The sequence below is a fragment of the Macaca mulatta genome, chromosome 16 (assembly GCF_049350105.2).
Source record: "Macaca mulatta isolate MMU2019108-1 chromosome 16, T2T-MMU8v2.0, whole genome shotgun sequence".
NCBI classification, from domain to species: domain Eukaryota; kingdom Metazoa; phylum Chordata; class Mammalia; order Primates; family Cercopithecidae; genus Macaca; species Macaca mulatta.
The window spans coordinates 89,245,914-89,263,504 of record NC_133421.1 but is presented as its reverse complement, the minus strand read 5'-3'; the positions used below and the strand labels follow the sequence as shown (position 1 = coordinate 89,263,504).

The 17,591-nt window shown below is 50.2% G+C and overlaps 2 protein-coding genes across 23 annotated transcripts in view; one reads left to right on the top strand and one right to left on the bottom strand.

Moving 5' to 3' along the window:
* RBFOX3 (RNA binding fox-1 homolog 3) overlaps positions 1-17,591 on the top strand; it is a 523,127-nt gene that overhangs the window by 31,610 nt on the left and 473,926 nt on the right. The window contains exons 1-2 of one of the 21 annotated variants that reach the window (XM_077969032.1): positions 5,179-5,600; positions 5,738-5,935. The exons of the other annotated variants lie outside the window; for them this stretch is intronic. The gene's annotated coding sequence lies outside the window, so the exon portion shown is untranslated. Of the gene's footprint in view, positions 1-5,178; positions 5,601-5,737; positions 5,936-17,591 lie in introns of those variants that run through there. 21 annotated transcript variants of the gene reach the window in all.
* On the bottom strand, positions 1,234-3,316 carry LOC144336030 (uncharacterized). 2 transcript variants are annotated; one of them, XM_077973140.1, is made up of 2 exons: positions 2,394-3,316; positions 1,234-2,275 (listed from the first exon to the last, which is right to left on the bottom strand). In XM_077973140.1, the coding sequence occupies exon 2, from the start codon at positions 2,267-2,269 to the stop codon at positions 1,781-1,783; it is 489 nt and encodes a 162-aa protein (XP_077829266.1). In that variant the 5' UTR covers positions 2,270-2,275; positions 2,394-3,316; the 3' UTR covers positions 1,234-1,780. The 2 variants fall into 2 exon arrangements, with proteins under 2 accessions (XP_077829266.1, XP_077829267.1); XM_077973141.1 differs by having other exon boundaries at positions 1,488-2,271.

Sequence of the window (17,591 nt, the reverse complement as noted above, 5' to 3'; positions counted from 1 at the left end):
CGCTGTGCTCCAAACCCAATGCCAAGCAAATCCTACACCAGCTACCCACACCTCTGGCTTCCTGGAAGAAGCTGCACTTCATTTTAAATTTTTATTATTTTATTATTATTTTTTCAGGGCCAAGTCAGGGAGTTCCTCTCCCACAGACAGATGTGAATTCACGGAGCATCCAGACCAAGGGTCTCTGTTGAGGATGTGGAAAATGTGCACGAATGTGCAAGCCCTGGCCCAGAGCGGGTCTCAGGATGGCTGGCACGTCCAGGCCTTCACCTCATCCACCTGCCTCTATGGGAGGGCAAAAGACCATGAGGGGTTGAGTGGGTACTATGTGCATGCACCCACAGCCACCTCCCTACAGAACTGCACCCGTGTGCCCACACAGAAGAGGATGCGCAGGGAGCCTGCCCCAAGGGGTGCCAGGCAGTGGGTGCCCTGTCTTGGTTTGGTTTTGCTCTGTATCTGATGGGCTGCCTATTTTGCATTCCTGATTGACCATGTGCTGTTTGGGGAAAGGTATTGGAGGGCTTGAGTGCCCTGATGCTCTCCAGAGCTGGTTTTGTTGCAAAGCTCCTGATTTCCCTGGGCTTTGTGGTTGCTCCCAGCATCGCCAAAATCCCCCACGGGTGACGGAAGCGCTCCAGGTGGCCTTTCCTGTTGGACAAGTTTGGACCACCCCCTTCTCTCCACCACTACCCCAGGTTGGGCTCAGCTCTGCCTCCTGCCCATCCAGAAAGCCAGCAGTGCTCAGGCCGAGGAAGTGAGGACACTCTAGGGCCAGGTGGAGGGACAGCAGGGTTCTGAGCTGAGCGGATGCTTATTTTTAGGAGCTTGTGGGCACTGCCACCCACGCTGGGTCTGCACGGGCCCCTGAGCTCCATCTTCTGTGGCAGTGGTTCAGAGCCACCCAAGCGCCAGGGGGACCTAGCTTGGCATCGCAGAGGTTTTCACAAAGGGTGCTCAATGCTGCTCTGGTCCAGAGAGCACCATGCCCCAGTTCTCCTGACACTGGCCTCCCTGGCCACTCCACCTCTCTCCCTCCCCTTCTCCTTCGGGTTTTCCAGGGAGGAGGTGGGTTGACAACCTGCTTCGGGAGCTGGAGCCAATTCTGAAACAAGTCAGCAATGATAAGCCACAGACGTGTGTGTGCTGGAAGTGGGATCTTCTTTGGCAAAGTGTGCGCCCGTCACCTTTGACTGTACTTGCAGAAACTTCTGTCGCTCATTCAAAGGAACTTGGCACTGGAAACACAAACGCTTTTCTTGTCCCCATGTATGTCATTAAAATGGCCTTTGAGTTTATTTCTTCAAGTTTGATGATAAATGTTTAAATAATCAAGCTTAGAGACATTTTTGGACATTGCTGCTTTTTCCTCTGGTGCATTTCCCCTGCCGAATTGAGTCTGCCCATGCATGTGAAGAATTGCTTCCTTTCTTCCATCTTCAGGGCCTCGTTGCTTCCCCTTGGAGGATGCCATTTGCCCTGTTCATGGTGTCTGACTCCCTCAGTGATCCTGCACCCCACCAGGTTCTCCAATGTGTTACTCACCCACTACTTTTCAGTTTTAGCCAGAATTGTTGGAAATCTAGCTTTTGGAAAATTTAGATCTTGGTCATTGGAAGATAGACATGTCCTGCACTAGCTCTCTCCATCTTCGTCAAAGCCAATATCACTTCTTGGGGTTTGAGTGTGAGGCTGGGATGGGGGTCCAGAGTGAGACCTCCATGCTGTGTGCTGTCTGTGTGCGAGCTCTACAGGCTTGAGTAATCCCCCTCCATCCTAGTCAAGTCTTTGGGGTCTGGGTTTTGGGGCTCTCAGGAACCCCATTTTTTAGATAGAAAGGTGGACAGCAGGAAACATCAAGCCATAGCCAGGTGGGAGGGAACTGCAAGTGTCTGGGACCAGAGCCGTGGGCACCTGTATCAGTCAGAGTTCTCTGGAGAAACAGAACCAGTAGGCTCTCTCTACCTATCTCCATCTTCTCCATGATCTCCATCATTTTCATCTTCTCCATGGTCTCCATCTTCTCCATCATCTCCATGATCTCCATCATCTCCATCTTCTCCATAATCTCCATCTTCTCTATCATCTTCTTCATCATCTCTGCCTTCTCTATCATCTCCATCTTCTCCATCATCTCAATCATCTCCATCTTCTTCATCATCTCCCACCTCTCCATCATCTCCATCATGTCCATTATCTCCAACCTCTCCATCATCTCCATCTTCTTAATGATCTCAAACTTCTCCATCATCTCCATCTTCTCCATCATCTCTATCTTCTTCATCATCTCCATCATTTCCGTCTTCTTCATCATCTCCAACCTCTCCATCATCTCCATCATGTCCATCATCTCCAACTTCTCCATCATCTCCATCTTCTCCATCATCTCCAACTTTTCCATCATCTCCATCTTCTCCATTATCTCCAACTTCTCCATGATCTCCACTTTCTCCATCATCTCCATCTTCTCCGCGATTTTCATGATCTCCATCTTCTCCATCATCTCCATGATCTCCAACTTCTCCATCATCTCCATCTTCTCCATCATCTCTATGATCTCCATCTTCATCTTCTTCATCATCTCCATCTCCATCCCCATGTCTCCATCTATCAAGAGATTTATTTTAAGGAATTTGTTCACATGATTACAGGTGATGGCAAGTCTGAAATTCCTAGGACAGGCAGGATTTGTGCTGCAGTCTTCAGGCAAGAATTTCTCCTTCTTTGGGAAGCCTGAGTTTCTGCTCTTCAGGCCTTCAGCTGATTGGTTGGGACCTATCCATCCACCTTCTGGAGGCTCGTCTCCTGTACTGAAGTCAGCTGATTGTAGATGTTCACCACAACGACCAAATATTATCTCAGCAACACCAAGATTCATGTTGGACTGAATCCCTAGAGACTATGGCCTGGCCATATGGACACAACACTGACCAGCACAGCATCCCTCCAAACTCCCAATAGGACTGGCGACTTCTGCTTGGAAGTTTGGTTTTGATTAGTGGTTTCAGCCTAACCGAGGGGGTGGGCTTGCTCGTATCACAGGAATACCATGAAATAATTTGCAGCCCTATGGGGAGGGGCCAGACTAAAAATAGCAAGTGTTGGGCCTAGGGCAAGATTTGCTCTGGCAGGCTGCCCCGGGCAAGGACTTAGCTCTTTCCCAGAAGTTGGAAGTGCCTTGACCCCATGTTTAGTGCTAAGACAGAGGTGCCCTAGTTGTTCAATTTTTAGCCTCATTTAGAATAGCTTTTTCAAAGGGTGAGTGACAAGGACTTAAACGACTGTCTTCCTTCTTCCTGTGCACTTCCCTCCAACCAGTTTCTCTAAGCTGAAGTCTGACCTTGTCACTACTGTATTCAAAACCCTTCAAAGGGCTTCCCATGACTTTTGGAAGACGGAGCTCCTACCTATGGCGTGAGGTCCATCCCTCAGCCCTGCCAGCTGCCCCTGCACCTCGACCCACTTCCGTTGTAGCTCTGTGGCCTCCCGGAGTCCTTAGCACCTTGTCCTCTGTGGCCTCACAGCCCTGGAAAGGGACCCCTTTGTCTCCCTCACTCTTCCCCCCACCCCATGTATTCGTTCCTGCCCCCTAACTCAAGAGCCCCCTTTTCCCCGTTGCATGCCCTCACAGCATTTCATACCTGTCCTTGTCTGCAGGACATTCATGCTGTAATTCATAATTAATTGCTGGGTGCACATTGAACCAGTACCCAGCAATTAATTATGGGTGCTGGTTAGATGAGGGATTATGGGCCCAGGGTTAGATCAGGGGCCTTTTCCTGTAAGATCAGGGGTTATGGGCCTGGGCGGCATGTTAGAATCACCTGGGGGGCTTCATAGTCCCCACACCCAGGCTGCCTTCAGAACCTAGGGGGTAGGCCCCAGGGCAGCAGTCATTTTGAAACTCCTCAGCTGGTTCCATTGTGCCCTCAAAGTTGGGAACCACTGTGTCACTCAAAGTGTGGTCCTCGGACCAGCAGCGGCATCATGCAGGAGCTGGTTAAAGATACAAACTCAGGCCTGGCCCAGACCTGCTGACTCAGAACCTGCCCTTCAATGAGATCCTCACGTGACTGGGGGACATGTGACAGTTTGAGGAGGGCTCCGGGTACCGCCTGGGAGGCTGGACCCTGGGCTGTCTCCGGCACCAGCGTGGAAGTGGCTTACCATGCTCTCACTCGTGAACCTGTGAAGCTTTTTTACTTTTTTAAAGTGAAAAGCAAGTTTATCAGGAAAGTAAAGGAATAAAAGAATGACTACTCCATAGGCAGAGCAGTGGCATGGGCTACTCAACGGAGTCTACTGATAGTTACTTCTTGATTATATGCTAAACAAGGGGTGGATTATTCATGAGTTTTCTGGAAGAAGGGTGGGAATTTCCTGGACCTGAGGGTTCCTCGCCTTTTAAGACCATACAGGGTAACTTCCTGACATTGCTATGGCATTTGTAAACTGTCATGGCGCTGGCGGGAGTGTCTCTTAGCCGTTAATCCATTATAATTAGCGCGCAGTGAGCAGTGAGCACAATTGGAGTTCACTTTGATCGCCATCTTGGTTTTGGTGGGTTTTGGCCGGCTTCTTTACCGCATCCTGTTTTAGCAGCTGGGACTTTGTGACCTGCATCTCATGACCTCCTGTCCTATCCTGTGACTAAGAATGCCTTAACCTCCAGGGAATGCAGTCCAGCAGGTCTCAGCCTCATTCTACCCAGCCCATATTCAAGATGGAGTTGCTCTGGTTCAAACGCCGCTGACATATTTCCCCTGCACCTTAGACAAGCGGACCCTTAATCCTAAGGGTTGAGAGGGATGAAGATCCACCTTCTGTAACTTCTCTGTGAGGACTTTTTAGACAACCCCTTAGATTTCTCCTTTTGGATCCCTTTCTTGCTGACCTGCTCCCTTGAGGGTCAGCCCATCTTCTCCAGTGGGCAGCCCGCCCCTGGGGGCTCGCACCCCTTCTTCATGTGTGGCGAAGCTGGAGTTTCTGTTTTTCTCCTCCCCGCCTGGTTTCCCACCTCCGCAGTTTAGTTTATTCCTAGAGAATGTTGTCCTGAGCCAGGGAGGAGAAGGAGGCATTGTCTTTCTCCAGCTGGTGAACATGCCCGCCTGGCTCTGCTTTGGGCACCCCCACCGCCGGGCAGATTCAAAAAGAATCCATCCAAGTAGGATGGAGATCGGAGGCAGGTGATACCAGGGGGAGGGGAGGGGACAGAACATTCCAGAGGAAGATGGCAAGGCGGAAATCATCACTTAGGCTTGACAGGGAGGTTTTTGAACACAGCTAGGCTTGAATCATCACATTGGAAAATCCCAGATGAGGTTCTCAGCAGCAATCATTCACATCAAGTGGCCGCAGCTGTAGGATGGAGAGGGCTTGTTAAAGGGACAGGTGCCTGTTCTTCCTGCGCTGGGGGAGCCAGGGTGAAAGCCTTGAAGGGCCTCGCTCCTTGCCTGGAGCCCCTCTGCAGACCAGAGAGTGTCTCCAGGGCCATGGGCTCCTCAGCCTGGAAGCCCCTCCTCCAGGCTGCACGAGGTCCTGCAAGACTGAAAGGCCTCAAATCACGGCTGGGGACTGCATAGCCCAGAGGCCTCTCACAGGTGGGTGCGTCTGGACAGCGGGTGTGTGTGGGGGCGGTGCTGCGTGTGGCTCCGTCCAGAGCACGGTCTTGACGCCCAGCTCCTTCTGCCTTTGTTCACCACAGCCTTGGTCTTTCTCTCCTTTTCATCTGTCTCAGGCTTGGAGGAAGTATTTCCGGTGGCTCTGCTGCTGTGCTTTGTAGAGGGTGACTTCTAGAGTGGCTGGGCTTGGCTCTTGCCCCTCTGGGAATCTTCAGGAAGAGGGGACAGAAAGAAGAGGACGTGCCTGAGGCACAAGCAGGAAAGGTGTCAGGTGCCGTAGGGGCAGGGCTGCCAGGCGTACCCAGGACGCCCAGGTAAACTGGAACCGCAGATACACAATAATCACTTAGTATGAGTGTGTCCCAAAGATTGCACGGGATATACTTATCCTATAATTTTGTTTGTCTTCTCTCTGGAATTAGTGTTTTACTGGTTATGCTGTCTTATCTGTCACATCTGGCAAGGCTGCGTGGGGTGAGGGTGGGTGGGGAATCCGGAAGGCACCTCAGGATGGCACCGATGGCCAGCCTCTGTGTCCCTGCAGTGTGGCCATTATTCTGATCCTCAGAGCCCTAATGAGCAGCTGAGCTTTCCCAGGTCTTTGCTGTGAGACTGTGAGCCACGGGAAACATGCACGTTTGCAAACTGCTGTAGGCCATAAAGTAATCGGACAGGCTGGCTGCCCTCCCGCCTTTGTTAATAAATACTTAAGGCTGTGGTCCTCACCTGGGGCCACCTCCCAGGAAAGGGCCCAGCTCCCACTGCCTTCAGCTTGGCTCCCCTTCCCCCTCCCTCCCCCCACCTTGTTGAGAGGGCTGAAGGCCTTCAGGATCCACCAGGGAGGCCTGGTGGGCAGAGCTGGGGTGGGAGGGGTGGGATCGGCCTCGGCTTCATCCATAGGTGTGCATGGTGGGTGGGCACGTGCCGGGTGTTGGGTGCTGGGGCCACAGTGGGCTCCTGGACACAGGGACCTTGCCTGAGGAGAAGCAATCCAGGTGCCCCAAGGACTGTGAGTTCAGGGATGGCTAAGCCAGGTGGCGGGGCGATGCTGCCCTAAAGACTCACTACCAGGGGCAGGGGAGTGCCCTGGTCTGGGCACCAAATGGACCATGGTCTGGGCAGCAGGTGTGTTGGGGACTCTGTGTCAGGCTGCAGGGGGGCCTGAATCCCAGCCCAGTCCCCACTGCCCTCATATTTGTGTGACCCTGGGCAAGTCAAACAGCCTCTTGATGCCTCAGTTTCCCCACGTGTAAGATGGGAGGAGTGATTACAACACCCACCTCTCAGGATGGCCAAGAGGGTTAAATGAGAGAATGCTTAGCACCAGGTCGTGGTTTGCACTCGATGGCTCTCAGCAAATCGCGTTCTTCTGACAAAAGTCCTGAAGGTGAGGGGTTGGCAGTGAGAGAGGACGCTGGGGAGGTGAGCAGGCCACACCCGGGGGGCCACAGCTACAGTCTTCTGCCCATTCTGTTGTCGCCACCCTAGGCCTTCCTGTTGCCTACCCTGTTCCCTCCTTGAGGGATCCTTGGATTAGAGTCTACTCAAGGAGCAGGAAGAGGAAGCCAGACCCCCCACAGCAAGTTCACAAACATCCAGTCTTAACCGGGTCGGCTGTGTCCTGACCCACCACCCTTGCTTGGTGTGATGCAGCAAGATAACATGAGATCCTGCAGTGGAGATTCAAAGCTTAATTAAAACTGTAGATCACAAATATGAGACTCCAGGCTTAAGACAACCTGATCAAATTATCCTGGTACACTTCCATTTAAATCTGAATTTCTGTGGTGGAAGAGAGTAGTTGGGGGTGGGGGGAAAGGGGGGACACCAAACCCGATGAAAAACACTTGCGACACTTTTATGATGGGTCCCAGCCTCCAGGAAGACTCTGGGCTGACAATGGGGAGGAGATGACACCCCCAGACACAGGCAGAAGGGAGAGGGAGGGCCTGGTCATAGCCTGTCCTAGCCAGGCTCGACAGGGGCCAGGTCAGGGCTCTGCTCAGGGGTCAGTTGTACAGCAAGGACAATAATCTGCTGGCTCTAGGGCAGGCTCTGCCATTTTCCTGATTTGGGGATATTTGGAAACCACAATGCTGACTTCTTTCAAGAACCCAGAGATGCTAGGGGACCCTGGGATTCCTTAAGAATCTTGAATGCCTGATGCCACCAGATTGTTAGTCCAAAGGGTAAAATTCCAGTAATGAGAAACATCCTTTTCAACGAGTTAAATGACAGCTAGGCCAGGGCCGGGGACGTGGAGCTGGCATTACAATAATTGCCTAATAGATTAACTTCATCGCAGCATTTTTGGCTTCACTCCTCCTCCCTGCCACTCTGTTTTATAAAAAATTCTTTTCTCCCAGGGCCCCTCCTCGTCCTCCAGTAAGAGTCTCTTATCTGTGATTTACAGGTTTCTTCATCCTTCCTGAGACATGACATTCTATTTTTTAAAAGCAACCCACAGCCACTGCAAGGCATGCAAAGCAGCCCAGCCCACAGGCCCACTCCTGGAAAGATGTGAGCCCTGCATCAGGGGTTCCTAGCCCTGGCTGATCCCCTGAGCCACCTGCGGGTTCATGAAAAGTACTGACGGTGGGCTCCACCCTAGAGTGTGGGGTCAGGGTCTTCAGGGGTGGGGCCTATAAGTGTCACTTTGGAAATGCTGCCCACGTGACAGGAGGGCTTGAGAGCTAGTGGCAGCCAACACTGTTGTGGGAAACATTACTCAGATACAGACAAGTTTTGAGACAAATGAAGGCAGGCCTGCTCAGAAGTTTTGGACTGCTGCTATGCCAGTCAATAGGGGGAAGGTAAGAGCAACGTGGCTGTGATGTCTGTCCACCCATCTGTCCATTCATTCATCCTCCATTTATTATCCATCTGCCCATGTATCATCCACCTATAATCCATCTATCCATCATCCATTCATCTATAATCCATCTATCCATCATCTACCGTCCATCTATTATCCATCTGTCCATCTACCATTCATCCATCCACCATCTATCCATAATCCACCTATCTGTCCATCCATAATCCATCTGTCCCTCCCTTCTCTACTATCCATCTGCCCATTCACCATCCATCCATAATTCATCTGTTCACATACCATCCGTCCATCCACCCACCCACCATCCATCTATAATCTATCCATCTATCTACCATCCATCTATTATCCATCTGTCCATCTACCATTCATCCATCTACCATCTATCCATAATCCACCTATCCATCCATCCATCCATAATCCATATGTCTGTCCATTCCTTCTCTACTATCCGTCTGCCCATCTACCATCCATCCGTAATTCATCTGTTCATACACCATCCATCCATTATCCCTCATCCATCGATTTTCTCTCTCTCCATCCATCCAAACACTCTTAGATGTTGACCTTGGCCACCAGAATATCTTGCATCTGGTACAATGTTTGCAGCAGGGCCCCCTAAGTAACAGCAAATGGAATAAATGCAGGTTGGCAGATTAAAGAAAGAAATCTACTGACATATACCCAAAGAAATTGAAAACAAGGACACAGATACTTGTATGCCAATGTTCACTGCATCATTATTCACCACACAATAGTGAAACAGCCCAAATGTCCATCAACAGGTGAGTGGGCAAACAAAATGTAGTATATCCACACAGTGGAATAGTACATAGCCATAGAAGGGAATGAAGCTGTGACATAGGTTACAGCATGGATGAACCCTAAAAATGGTATGCTAAGTGAAAGAAGCCAGACACAAAAGGCCACACATAGCATGATTCCATTTATATGAAATAACTGGAATACAAATCCATACGGACAGAGGGTAGATGAATGGTTGCCAGGGGTCTGTGGGGAGTGGGGAGCTGTTGCTGAATGGGTATGGAGTTTCTGTTTGGGGTGATCGAAAAGTTCTGGAAGTGGGTTATAGTCATAGGTGCACAACATTTGATATGTAATTAAGGCCACTGAATTGTACACTGAAAAATGGTTTGAAATGGCAAGGTGTTTTGTTATTTTTGCTATAGATGTTTCCACAATGAAAAAATCCCCTAAAGCAAGAATAAAGAAACCTACCTGAGAGGCTGGTGGGGGTATTCCTCAAGGTGGGTGGGTTGAGGAGAAGGCAGACTCCTAAGCATCTAGTGGGGAGGTAGCCCCCCTCACCCCTCAGTACATCCTCACTGGAGCCGGAGCTCTGGGAGGTGGGGGTTGCGGGGGTCTCACTGACTCAGGTGTTTCCCACGGAGCAGGTCCTGGGGGTCTGGCCAGTTTGCACTTGGTGGTGGTGAGTGGGACGCAGGAACCTGGCTTATGGGCCAACCAGTCGCCTTCACAGTGAAGGTATTTTTAATTGGGGGCAGAGCTGGGAAATTAGCCTTTTTTCACTATACAGGGCATGGGGGTCTCTTGAGTCTTCCCAGGCTTTCGTGAGGAGGAATCACCTCTTTGGAATATATCGAGGGTGCTGTGGGTGGGCGGCCCCCAGCACGGGAGAAACGTTGAAGAAGGGGCATTACCCCCAGCTAGTTGCGGTGGGAGGCAGGGGAACCAGCAGAAGTTTGCTTTTTAGAGCCTACCAGTTGCATATCCCTTATCCGAAATGCTTGGGACCAGATGTATTTCAGATTTTTGATTTTTTAAAATGTTGGAATATTTGCTTTATACTTACCAGTTGAGTGTCTCAAACCTAAAAATCCAAGAACCAAAATGCTCCAGTGAGCATTTGCTTTGAGCATCATGTCAGTGCTCAAAAAGTTTTGGATTGTGGAGCATTTTGGATTTTCAGATTTGAGATGCTCAGGCTGTATGATAAAAGGAATCAGTTCTCTGTTCTCTCAGCACATGGGCTTGCTTGTGGTGTCGGTCCTGGGTTTACGGCACAGCGTTGCTTCGTGGGGGCCTTGGATGTTTGCTTCCAAGACCAGATAAAGTCTTTGTACTCTAGACTTTGTCGCCCCAGCTTGGGGGTTGGTAGGGGTGAGGGAAAGGTGAGCCCCCACTCCTCCCAGCAGGCTATTGCTCGGGAAGATAAAAAGTACCCAGCGCAGGTACACGCAATGTGACTGTCATTGGAGAGCGGGCACCCATGCTGTTCTAGGAGCATCCCAGAAGGCTTCCAGGAGATTTTACATTATTGATTTGGTCTGCAAACCATCTCTTAATAGAGAGTGCAGAGGTAAAGGTCAGGCAGGTTCTTTTATATGAATTTCAAATTGATTTTCAAATTCCGAATGTGTTGAAATGGAAGAAAAGAGGGTTTTCTTTATTGATTTGACTTGGCCAGCCCTGCCTTGGAGAGCCTGGAGATGGAGTCCCAGCAAGGACTCTGTTAACGATGGCCCTTCCCTGCCAGGAACTTGGCTTGTAACGTCTCAGCGAATCCTTACGACAGCCCTAAGAGGTAGGGACAAGGAGTCACCTTGTTTATTTATTTACTTATTCCCTTTATTTTTAGTTGACACATAATAGTGGTACATATTTATGGGATACAAAGGAACATTTTGATACATATATACAATGTCTAATGATCAAATCAGGGAAACCTGTCATTTATGGCAACATGGATGAACCTGGAGGACATCATGTTAAATGAAATGAGCCAGGTATAGGAACTTAAATCCTGGCCGGGCATGGTGGCTCATGTCTGTAATCCCAGCACTTTGGAAGGCCAAGGCGGGCAGATCACTTAAGGTCAGGAATTCGAAATCAGCCTGGCCAACATGGTGAAACCCTGTCTCTACCAAAAAGTACAAAAATTAGCCAGGCATAGTGGTGGGCGCCTGTAATCCCAGCTACTCGGGAGGCTGATGCAATAGAATCACTTGAACCCGGGAGGCGGAGGTTGCAGTGAGCCGAGATCGCACCACCGCACTCCAGCCTGGGCGACAGAGTGAGACCCTGTCTCAAAAAGAAAAGAAAAAGAAAAATAGCACATGTTCTCACTCATATGTGGGAGCTCAAAAAAGTTGAGCTCATAGAATCAGAGAGAGAGGATTTGGGGTATTGGAGGCTGGGAAGGAGAGCGGGAAGGGGAAGATGGGAGGAAGTTGGTTAACGGACATGAAATTGCAGCTAGATAGGAGGAGTGAGTCCTCAGTTGCAGGGTGACTTCCGTTAACAAGAATTTATTGTGACCTCATTTTATAAAGAATAGAACAGAGGTGCAGACGAACTAGGTAATTTGCTTAAGAACAAGTGAAGCAAATTGCTGGTGACTCTTGCCTTGCTGGATGGGGCTTGGACCTGTCCCATCAGGTGCCAGGGCCCAGCCATTGTAGCTGCCTCGTGTCCCCTCTGGGGCAATGCTCAGCTGAAGGATGTCCCATGGAACGAATGAACCACAGATACTGGTTATGAAGGGCGGTAAGCAAGGCTTCTGCCTCTGGGGTTGAGGGCAGGCACAGTGCCCTAGGCCCACAGGCAGGTCAGCATCTTGGTTGGAGCAGCATGGGTTCCCGGGGACCCAGCACAGGCCCACCTCCACTGACTGATTCTGTCCATCGTCGAAAGAGTTTCCTCAAAGCATGGAAGGACTGGGGTTCTGGCGATTTGGCTTTAGGACCTGCTGTGGACCTCAGCTCTTCCCCCGTCCCCTGGCCCACCCCAGGATGCACAGCACATGGATGGATGCAGTGCTGGGCCAAAGCTGATCCTCCCAGTTTTCCTGCACGCACCTGAGAGTCCCCCTGGAGCTGCAGGACTGTGGTGATGGAGGACAGCGCTACTGAGGAAGACTTTAGCTCTGGCTGCTTCTTATAGTGGACGAGTGGAGACCCCAGGCCCAGCCTGGTGAGGCTTAAATAGGGACTGTGGCAAGATGTGCTTACGCAAAGGGAGGGCTCATTCATCATTCGTAATTGGTTGAATAACAAATGAAAGCTGATTAACAAGTAGAAGAAACACAGAGGGAGGTCTCTAGAGATGTGCCGTAGGGCTCTATCAGCACCTTCTCCCTGCTCCTCGTGGTTGCTGATGTCTCGGATGGGGCGCAGGTGGCAGAGTTATTAAATCCGAGGATGACGGGGAGCTGGAAGGATTGGTGAGAGTGCTTCATAGACAGGCTTAGGATCTAAATATATCTCAACAGTCAGAATGGTGGGTTGAAGCTAGCAAAATACAATTGAGTAGAACCCAAAATACTTTACTGGGGTCCAAATAGCCAAGCTCTCCAAGCCTGTGATGGTGAGGCAGAGCTAGGTGGTTGCACATATGACTTGGCAAGCTGTAGCGTGAGCCAGCAGTGTGACAGAGCTGCATCCAAAATGCACAGTGGTCTTGGGTTGCATTCATGGAAGTATTGTCTGCAGAAGAAAGGAGGAGACCCTGCTCTACCCTTTCTCAGATAGGGCACTGCCAGGGTCTTGCATTAAGATCTTTATGCCCTACTTCAAAAGGACTTTGATTAATCAAGTAAGACTCCAAAATGAATTCTATAGCTGAAAAATAGATGTGCTAGGCTGGGCACGGTGGCTTACGCCTGTAACCCCAGCACTTTGGGAAGCCAAGGTGGGCAGATCATTTGAGGTCAAGGGTTCGAGACCAGCCTGACCAACATGGTGAAACCCCATCTCTACAAAAATACAAAAAAATTAGTGGGTATGGTAGCGCATGCCTGTAATCTCAGCTACTTGGGAAGCTGAGGCAGGAGAATCGCTTGAACCTGGGAGGCAGAGGTTGCAGTGAGTTGAGATCGTGTCATTGCACTCAAGCCTGGGTGACAGAGCGAATCTCTGTCTCAAAGGAAGGAAGGAAGGAAGGAAAAAGGAAAGAAAGAAAGAAAGATGTTCTAAATGTATTGTTTGCTTCTTAAGAAATATTTTCCATGATTATAGTAAATAGTTTCTCTTTGCAAAAAGTAGAGAAAGCACAGAAGAGGGTAGAGATGGGAACAAAAATCAACCATAACCTTCCTTTAATCTTCCCACCCAGAGATAAGTACTTTAACATTTTGGTGTATTTCCTAGTAGTCTGTTAAAAAATGTATTTTAAAATAAAATTAGAATGGTGTTTATATATAGTCTGTACCCTGTTTTTACTTAATATGACAAGGTGAGCATCACTCTTTTTTTTTTTTTTTTTTTTTTTTTAAAGACAGAGTCTCGCTCTGTCACCCAGGCTGGAGTGCAGTGGCATGATCTCGGCTCACTGCAACCTCCGCCTCCCGAGTTCAAGCAATTCTCCTGCCTCAGCCCCCTGAGTAGCTGGGACTACAGGCGTGCGCCACTACGCCTGGCTAATTTTTGATTTTTTAGTAGAGACGGGGGTTTCACCATATTGGCCAGGCTGGTCTCGAACTCCTGACCTCGTGATCCACCCGCCTCAGGCTCCTAAAGTGTTGGGATTACAGGCGTGAGCCACCGAGCATCCAGCACAACCACACGCCTCAGTGGCTGCTGACTAGTCCGTGGTGTGGATGTCCCCAAAATTCATAATTTGTTTCCTCCTTCCTGTACTGTCGGCTGTTTGGGTTGTTTCCAGTTTTTTTCTGCGTTATAAATAATCCTGTGATTAACTTCCTTGTACATAAATCTTGGTCTGCGCCTCTGATTATTTCTGTAGGATCAATTCCTAGAAGTAGAATTCCTGGGTCAAGGAATATAAATGTTCTTAAGGCGCTGGCACCGTTCTGCTAAGGCGTCCCCCGGGAAGGTTCAGCTTCTGTTAACATGTGCCCATCAGCCCCCACCAGCCAGCAAGGCCAGCTCGGCTGTTATCCCTAGATGCCACCTTCGCCAAGGTAATAGGTGAGAATGTTGCCCCTTCAGGCAGGTTCCCACTACACCAGCTCATGGTTTTCTTCCCAGCATGATCAACGCCATTTTGGGTTTGCTGCTATTGGGAACCTTGTCTGTTTCGTCTGGCCCAAAGTGCAGAGGGAAGGACTGTTCAATGAATGAAAGGAAGTCAAATGGGAGCTGCCTGGCAAAAAGAACCTGATGGTTTAGGCCTGGGGGAGAGCAGGATGGGTCAGGGCAGAGCCAGAAGCCAGCTTGCCTGATTTAAATGCTGGTTCTTACCTTAGCTGTGTGACCTTGGGTAAGGTACTGACCCCAAAGAGGCTGCAGGTCCTCCATCTGTTTGGGGACTGAGTGTCACAGAGGGGAAGCAAAACCACGAAACGTGCAGAGTACTCAGCCTGGCATAGGGTGCGTAGCATAGTTAGTACTCACTTAATGGGAGATATTTTTCTTAGAATCATTATTCTTATTTCTTTTGTCTATATGAAGAACGCTTTTATGAATCATGGGAGAACTTCCTCAACTCCATCCTCTGGTTTGCCCCCAAAATATTTATTAAATGCCAACTTTGTGGGCGAAGAACATGTACTGCACAAGCAAATAGCAACAAGATGCCCTCAGACCTAGACTCCCGGCCAGTGGGGGATTCAGGCAAGACACTGAAGATGGATTGGTTTAACTCCAAAGGAAAAAAATGTGCCAAGAAAAAAGCAAAAGCAGACCTATTCTACTCCTCTAGCATGTGGAAAGGAAACTCTTCTCACGAGTAATCAAACCTGTATCAATGTCAACAACGTGACACCCCTTTTCCCAGATTGTTAGCAAAGACTTAAAAAAATGCTAACACACAATGCTGCGAAGGTTGTGGTGAAACAGGCAGTCTTTGAAATCATGCCATAAAATCCAATGTGCTGTAGGCCAGAGAGATAAACATGCTGAGAAGTGGCTGCCTTCATCTTCCCCGTAACGGGACTGCTGAGGGCAGTGGGGTGTGGGGATCCTGCCCTTTCCTTGCAGACAGAAGCGAGGCGTTTCATTTCCTGCCTCACCAGGCCACTGTCTCTGAAGGGACAGTCTGATCAATAGATGAGTCAGCCTCTGGCCTGTTCATCCTCTTCCTTCTCATTGAACATTCCTTAGAGATTCTTGTGTTTTTTTTTTTTTTTTTTTTTCCTTCAAGGACCCATTGGCTACCTGGCCCACATTTTAAAACATCTTTTTGTTGGTGGTTTTTGTGGGCTATTGATCCTGTTGGCTTGTTTTCTGAGATCTGCTTCATTTCGAATGTTCCTAAAGGGAACTTCAGGACAAACCAGGCCTTCTCGCTCCCCCCACCCGCTCTGCCGCTGCACAGGGGCCAGGCGGAGGCAGTGGGCGAGTGCTGGCTGGCACAGGGCCTCATCTCCAGGTTTTCATCTGAGCTGTGATTTCCCTAGGCAGGTGGGAGGCAGGCGTCCAGCAGAGCCGTGCTCTGCAGAGGGGAAAAATCCCAGCACAGCTCTGTCGAGTCTTTCCTGCTGGATTCCTGGGGTGGGTACGAGCCCCTCACCTGGGCCCTGTGAACTCATTGATCATGTAACTGGGGTCCCTGCTTCTTTTATCCAGAGCTGGGAGGAGAAGTCGTACATGTCAGGCAGCAGGGTTCTGGCCCCTACCCCGATTCCCTTATCTCCAGCCGGGGCCGGGGCCCACCCTCCATGGACTTTCTCTGGCGCCCCCAGACACCGAAGCGGCAGCAGCGACAGCCCGGGTGGTGCTTCATGCTGGATGTGTATTTTCAGAAGCTGCGGGGGACGTCATGTGTATAAAATTAGCATTGCCTTGTTGGCCCCTTTCAGACTAATTCGGAGTGAAATGTTTTAGCAATGGTGGGCTGATTCTATCAGGAGGACAAGAACTAATTAAATTCCCTCTGACCATCAAGCAGTAAATTATTTATATCCAGACAGATGCAATCTAATCTCTAGCATCCAACGAAACCCAACATGCATGCTACTTGATTTTTCAAGGGGAGAGGAAGAAAAAAGACAAGGCTCAAGTACTCAAGAGAGGAGAGAGACGGCGGAGAGAGCCACAGGACTCTGGCCCGAGAGGCACTCAGCTCCCTGTGTGGATGGGGAAGCCGCAGACTCGGGTGAGGGCTCAGGACTTCCCGTTCCTGGTTCCCAGTAGTCTCAGCCGGCGTGCTATTCCTTGCAAGCAGGAATAAAGAAAAGGGGAGTCAACAAACCATTCTACAAGGCTTTGTTTCACACAATCTCAGCTGTTTAGGGGGAGAATTCATTTCAGTAATGAATTTGCTCATGCATGTCACAGACTTACTGGTCTGCCCCTTTTGGTGGCCTTTGGTGGCTGCTGAGTGGCTGCCAGTTTGCATTTTGGAATAGAGTGATTAGCTTGTCCCTATGAGGTGAGCTGTGTGGGCTGCTGCCCATCTATTCTGGTGCCCATCCAGCAGTGGGACTCATGGCACCATGCATGGGAAGCCCAATGTCCCTCCCCCTGATGCCAGGGATGACATCTTTGCTGGGTGTGCCTGCCCATCCCCACCAGACACAGGTGCGGACGGGAGGCTGGGCCTGCTTTGGGTCTAAGTCCCTACCCTCATGTGCCCCTCCCTTGGGAAGAGGTGAGGGCTGCCCTCAGGACGCCGGTTGCTGCTCTGTGACTTGGGCTGGGATAAAGAGAGGGCTCCTTTTGCAGAGTTTGCTGTGAGGACACCAGCTTCAATGCCCAGCTGGGTGGTGCTTGCCTTGAGGGGTCTGCATGTCCTGGGCACTCACTGCTGTCACTGACACACCAGGTTTTAGCGGTGACGCCAGCTGATGGAAAGGTGCTGACCCAGTGGCCTCATGGAGCTGGGGTGTGGGGTCAACTTTGTTCATGTTTCTCTGGAGTCTCCTGAGTTTGGCGACCCTTGCTCTCTGTCATCTGAATCTGCAGTGGTGGTCTCTGCTCACCCTTAATCCTTGGGAGTGTCTGGAGCAGAGAAGGGTCTAGGATTAGGAGAGTCTGCGGAAGGGCTGACTGTCCAGTGTTTCTTCCTGGGAGCTGGGCTTGCTGGCCGCTCAGTCCCGGCAAGGCTGGGCTCTATTTCTGGCACCCCTGACACTCCCTTTGAACCCTTGGAGCACGGTGGTGAACTTAAGTCCCCAGGGGCATACATGGAAGTGATCTTTTTTAAATGGCAAAAGGACCCTTTGCAAAGCAGTCACCTTACTAAGTTCTAAGCATCTG

What these genes read in the sequence shown, in the direction of transcription:
- LOC144336030 (XM_077973140.1), bottom strand. Translation starts at nt 2,269, where the DNA reads ATGATGGAGAAGATGGAGATGATGGAGAAGTTTGAGATCATTAAGAAG.